The sequence below is a fragment of the Oratosquilla oratoria genome, chromosome 11, assembly GCF_046742065.1.
Source record: "Oratosquilla oratoria isolate Oo_2021 chromosome 11, ASM4674206v1, whole genome shotgun sequence".
Lineage (NCBI taxonomy): Eukaryota > Metazoa > Arthropoda > Malacostraca > Stomatopoda > Squillidae > Oratosquilla > Oratosquilla oratoria.
In genome coordinates, this window is record NC_134787.1 from 43,798,606 (window position 1) to 43,805,210 (window position 6,605).

The 6,605-nt window shown below is 42.4% G+C and overlaps 1 protein-coding gene across 6 annotated transcripts in view; it reads right to left on the bottom strand.

Moving 5' to 3' along the window:
• Positions 1 to 6,605, bottom strand: part of LOC143029767 (rhomboid-related protein 2-like) — a 49,589-nt gene that overhangs the window by 19,896 nt on the left and 23,088 nt on the right. For all 6 annotated transcript variants that reach the window (XM_076192687.1, XM_076192686.1, XM_076192683.1 and 3 more), the window contains exon 2: positions 4,854 to 6,537. In XM_076192687.1, the coding sequence (XP_076048802.1) occupies positions 4,854 to 4,958 (105 nt within the window). In that variant the 5' untranslated portion in view covers positions 4,959 to 6,537. The remainder of the gene's footprint in view (positions 1 to 4,853; positions 6,538 to 6,605) is intronic.

Below are 6,605 nucleotides of genomic sequence, written 5' to 3' on the forward strand. Positions count from 1 at the left end.
TCATAACTATTCTTCCTCCATCTTCCATTATCTTATTTAATGCTATCCTTGTGTCTTCTAACATACACTTATGTTCACTCTCTTCCCACGAGACTGTTTTTGGAGGCACATAATTTATCACAAACTTTCTGCTCTTCTTATCTCCGTCTTCCACTTCGATCATAATCATCTCTACTGTATTTTTTCCATATGTGACACACCTCACGTTTATATCCTTCTTAGTCAGGAACATAACTCCACCCCTTGTTTTATCTCTCTGTTTCTAATCCAATAATTATATGCATCATGTCCTACACTGTTGGGTGGTAGTGGACCTTTTAATTTCGTTTCTACAATTCCCATTATGTCCGGTTATTTTTCCTTCAGATAATCATTCAGCTCATTCAATCCTATTATTAATCCATCTATATTTGTGTAAGACACTCTTAGTTTTCTGCCATTTCCATTGTATTCTCTGTTTCCCTTTTGTTTTTCTCTAGTATGTCGTATTTCCTCACTTTCATATTCACTACTCTCCAATAGAATTTCTCTTTTTCTGACTCTGTTCTGTTCTCGTTTTTTTCTTAGTTTCATGTCTTTTCTTTTTTTCCTCCTCTCTTTCCTCTTTATTCATTTCTCTTTTTATCCATACCTTTTTATATTGTTCACTTGCTGCTAGTTTCCCTGTTTTTGCTAAGATATTCTCTGCCGTCGTTTGTGACCTGAATTTAATCTTAATTGGTCTGGTCTTATCTGTACTATACTTTCCGAGACTATATATATCTTCAATTTGTTTCATGATTTGAGGTTCATCTTCCTGAACTAATTCTATTAAACTGCTTACTTTTTCTTTTTCCTCGTTGATTCTTGTGGTTCTATTTAGGTTGTTTCTCTTCCATTCCTAATATAATTATACTTTTTTTTATCTGCTAAGTCTCTTACTATATTCTCCTTCTGTCTCATCACTTTAACTGAGTCTTCAGTTTGTTCTTTCATTTGCTGTTTAATTATGTCAGTAAATGCAACTTTACTGTTTTCTTGGATTTTTTTTTCCAACCCTGTGCTTCTTTTGCTATGGCCTCTTTGTTGTCTTTATTATTCCTCTTTAATTCCTCATTCTCCTCTTTTACTTCTTTTAACGGTCTTTTTAATTCTTCTATTTCATTAGCTAAGTTTTTGTTCATCTTCTCTAGTTCTTCAAATTTTTCAACTCTCTGCGCAATCTTTGCTATGTTACCGAACCTAATCTCCCAATGTTCGGTCATTTGTTCAAGTTTTTCCTCTAGTCTTGCTAATCGGGGGAGGTTGGTATCAGCCCCCCCCCCTCATTAAATCCCTGGAAATTATTATCCTCACCTTCCATTGTGCTGCTCTTATTTATATTTCTAATCTTTAAATTTTTGTTAATCCCTTCACCAAAATCATCGGTCCTTCTCTTGTTTACAAGACGCATGGCCTCCTGGACCAAGTCCTCCCCTTCCTCATTTCCTTCCATTTCCCTCAGTAATCCCTCCCCTTCTCATTTTTCCTCACTTTCCCACTACACCACGAGCTATCCCCTTCCCTGTAAATACAATGAGGTACTTTGCGTTGAGATCCACGAAAATTTCACTTTTTCTTCAGAACTCCAATCTTCGCCGTCCATCCGACGAAAGTGTGTGTGTGTGTGCACAGTATTTTTTGGGATATATAAAATGTGCATGAGCAAGACGCACTCCAATTTTGGCAGGCCCATTTTGGAGAAAAAGAAAATACTGCTGGTAGTTTAGTGAAAATTACAAAAGCTATTAACAAACTACCTGCCCGTTTATAATATGTAAACACAAAACTGTTCACAGCAGGTGTATGACTGTACATGAGGCTAGTAACATCATGTGTGCATGCAGAGCGATCCCGCCGGGTAACAATGTTCCCTCTCTCACACCTCCCGTACTAAACTCGGCAAAAAACACAAATTTAAACTACGTCAGCTTCAGTATACACAGGATTGTAGGTAATTCGTTTTGCTGAGTTTAGCATGGGGGTGAGTGGGGCAGCTTGGCCGGCAACACAATTTCCTCCAATCACCCCTCCCATGCTAAACACGGCAAAATTGAAGTTTACATTACCTTATTTTGAACACAGAAAAAATCGTTGGTAAATTATTTCGCTGTCTTTAGCACGGGTGGGGTGGGGACATTGTGCTGCTAGACAGGACCAGTGTGCATACGTACTAGAAGGATGATGCATCTTTTGATGACCAAAAGATGCTACAGTGCGCTGTTCATTTATACCATAGTGAGGCTAAGGGTCAGTTGATATTGTATTTGTTTCAGCATCAGTACCTACTTTGTGTATAAACCCGTAATACTTTATTTACAACGTGATCTATTTTCAATGTTTTTCCTAATGTATGCAAAAATTCTGACAAAAATAAAATAGCGCGTGCCCTCGCATATCATCACGAGAAAAAAAAATATATATATATACAGATCAGTTTGTGTGACAACCGGGTAGCAGCGCTGGAGTTCATTTCGTTCCATGAGTTGTTATTGCCGTACGTAACGTCAGTTCTGTTTTGGAGCCACATTTTAGTGTGAATACGTCCTGTCTTCAAGAAATGTTTAATTTCGTGGCTCCCGTACACGATTTTTCGTATTGTTTCTATATGACTATTTGTATAGATTAAGATAATGATTTTTTTTTTTTTTTTTTTTTTTTTTTGCGTATGAGTATCGACATACGCAGGACGAAACCAATTACATTATCAATCAATCGATCGAGTGTTGCCTTAATTGCCGACTGGAAACTGTCCTCGGGGCCTCTCATAGATCTCTATATGAAGAAACCTTGGATTGATGACTGCTGTATCGGTGTAGGACTGTTTTCATGTTGCACAACCACGATTATCAAATGGCATGGAACATGCTTGATGTCGCCCACGACCTGACGCTTCTCTGCCAGTGCGACCCTGCTTGACCCGACCTAACCTAACCCAGTGCAATTATGTAATTACGCACCCTGGAGTGACTACCATGAACCCGTCTCCCGTTGCTGCCGCCCCCACCACTGCACAATCTCTCCCAACGGCCACGGGGGAACATTAAACCAAGCACAGCATACGTCGAGATGCTGTCCATCGCCCGCCTCCTATCCACAGCCGTCAGATGTGACTCCTGAGCCCCCTAGCGCCAGTCCGAGTTGTCCTTCGCAACGTTAATGACAAAATAATCACCGCAGCAGCAGCGCCAGCCTACAGACACAACAGACGCTGGACCACCGCAATCTGATGCACTGCAGACCTGCATCTAACCTCTGGGAGTCTCCATGACTCCTAAAGCTTCGTCCTGGCAAACGTCCAACCTCTCCTCGTTGCTGACTTTCCTATTTATTACAGGTTACTGGTCAACGTCACCAACATGAATCTGGTCTACGCAACAACTCCCGCCTCGACTGTCCTCCAAACTGCACCGCCATCGAAGCTAAGACATCTCACGTCCGACGCTCACCGCAGCCATCTGGGGCAACCTCATCATGTCTCTAGCAGAGATGGTTTATTTCAACTCCACTGTAAACCTCATCGCAATCAACCACGGTTACTGCCATTGACGCTAGACATTCCTACATCGAGCCATCTAGGGCAACCTCAACATGTCTCCAGCGGAGATGACCAGTAGCCATGACCTCGCATGCAAAATGCCCTCCTAAGCCAAGGCAAATTTAAGAGGGGAGTATTGTAGAACCACGATAATCACATGGCATGGAACGTGCTTGATGTCGCCCATGACCTGACGCTTCTCTGCCAGTGCGACCCTGTTTGACCCGACCTAACCCATTGCAATTATGTAATTACGCACCACGGGTGACTACCCACGCGGTATATATATATATATATATATATATATATATATATATATATATATATGTATATATATATATATATATATATGTATATCGGCTCCCGTCGCATGTAAAATCAGTTCACTCGTACCTTACAATAAAGGAAACGAATTCACCAAAACTTCTTTCTCTTCTCGCAGTGGCATCGCTACAATGTCACCGGCAGAAAGTAGGAGGAGGAGGGGAGCAGATCTCCTTGTAGGTAAGGAAGAGCAGACAAGGTTGACAGAAATCTTGGGCCCAGTCTAAAGTCCGAGTGCCATGCTCCTTCAGGTGGAAGTGAGGGATGGATATAGGTTGTTTACCAGCGCTTCTATCATTGACGGGTGGAAAATTGACCCCTAAAGGCACAGAGACCCAGCGTTCGAAGCAGCTCTCAGTCCCCTACCGCGGCCTCTTAGGGCCAGTTCCTAGTCTCCGGAACAGGCTCAATATCAACTCATCCTTTCTGAATATCCCAATTCCTTCCCATACTAATTTCTCTTGTTCTTTTTATGTTGAAGACAGTAGCTCACCGGTGCCTGCCCTCCCTCATCTGCAAGTTGATATAAAAAAGGCCCTTACATTTGCCTCACGTGCACAAGACCTATCACATATGCACACCACTTTCCACTACAATAATAACCCTTACCTGAAAGAAATTGCATTCGACCCAATTTAATAGGATTATTGTTAATAAACGGTAATATGCATAACATATTTCCTATTGCAAGTGTAAATTTCACTGGGTATATCAATCCATAACCTACTGCAAAATATTGTCTATTATATATCTACTGAATCAACATTTGTTCTCCAATGTATTCACTCTGACACTTTTATTTGGCTGAAATAAAAATCAATCTGGCCATCTCTATTAACCCCTTCGTTATATTTCAATTGAGTATCTATTCAAGCTGCCGCCAGGTTATCTTAACTGGGTGAGGGAAATCCCTCCAGCAACGAAGGCATTAACCTGGAAGAACTACACGGCAGGACATGGGACATACTCGTACCTTAAAGCCGTCGATTTCATCGAAGAAGCCGTTGTCCGCAACCCGACGGCTATGCTGGGGAGCCATAGCAACCAGCTCCTCCGGTTGGACCTTGTGCAGGCTCATTGTGGTCACACCCTCCTTCAGGAGGAACCTCGTACCAGCAGGGGCTTTCTTCACGAACCCTCGTCCTCAAAGAAGCCGCTGTACCACCTTGTCCTCTTGGGGCGATTTAACACCAAGGTGGACCTTCCTTGTATCTCCCAGTCCTCAAGTAGCGAAACACCTTTCGAACACTTCCAGTAACACCTTGCCCCCTTTGGGGAAGAGGTCGCCCTAACAGACTCCAAGATACTCTTTCTATTTTGCTAAATCAATACTTTCTAGATCACCTACATACATACAAGAAAATACCACATCTAAATATTCTCATCTACAGTTGGATACGGATATCTAAGAGAGTCTACGATGAAAGCCTTCATCATTTACAAAAGCCTTTCTGAATGTGATTGAGGCGAATATCAGTGGGTAAACTACATGGCTGAAGCCCTAAGAGGAATACACAGGGCAGTCTTCGTTTTCAACTTACTCGCTTCATCTCCCCTAGTTCGAGACCTAAAGGATTGTCGCCTAGTCAAAGATTGTCAAAAAAGGGACAATCTTTCTCTCTGTCTTGTCCTATGAGAATGATATTTCCTGTCCTATAAGAACTATGTCCCGACAGACTTGTCCCGAGTGAAAGTATGATTTTCCTGGCTTTTTTTCCACGGGAGAATGCTCCTTCTTATCCCGCAAGAACGATCTATCAGTTTGGTCTTGAAACGAGGATCTTCCTATCGCTTCTGGCCTAAAACTCGGTCTTTTCTGAAAAGGAAAATGTCATAAAAAACAGATGATTTCCTTCAGATATGAAAGAATGACCCCGCTGTCGGTCTTAGTCCTACAATCTTCCTTTCAGTTTTGCCCAAAAAGAAACATTCTTCTCGTCAGTTTGGTCCTAAAACGATTTGTCGTTGACTGTAATTGGATACGTCTTGAATCACTCTTGAACAATTCACCACCCTCCACGTTCCTTAACTTCTTAATATTGTCCCCCGTAAACCCCCTAATTGTAGCATAGCCTCCACAATTCCTAACAATTCATTTGTCACTGACGTTCATTGGAGCGTGGTTTTGAAGAAGGATAGTGCTCAACCACACACACATACACCCTCAACCCTCAACCGGGAGTGACGCTCAGGTTTCTTGACAAGGAGGCCACCCACTACACCCAACTCTCTTCCTGGAATCTCAGTGATGAATCCCAAACTAAGAAAAATATCCAGGAGGAGCCAGAGCCTAACGAGGCACTCCTGGCAATGTCTCGCGTTCCGAGGTGTCTTGCCTCTACCTCCGTGTACAGTTCTCTGTAGTTCTGTACGAAACTCGTAAGTCACAAGAACCACTCCCAGTTGTAACGAAGCAATATTACGTTCAACTTTGTGTGTATGTGCGTGTGTGTGTGCGTATGCACGTTACAGTAACCCAAGCACAGTGACGTCTCTAGCTTTTGAGGCTTTATGAGATGACAAGGTTTCTTGAGGTCAAGTTAGGTCACGCTTTTCGAGGCGAAGACAAACGAAGCTGGACTCGGAGGAGTACCCAGATGCTCGAGCTGGACAAGTACCGAACTGGATGCTGTCAGCGAACCAGGTGTTCTTCGTCACTGGAAAGAAAAGAAGGAAATACGGTTCAGCCATCAGGAACGGGAACATCAGTACATGAATACATCTT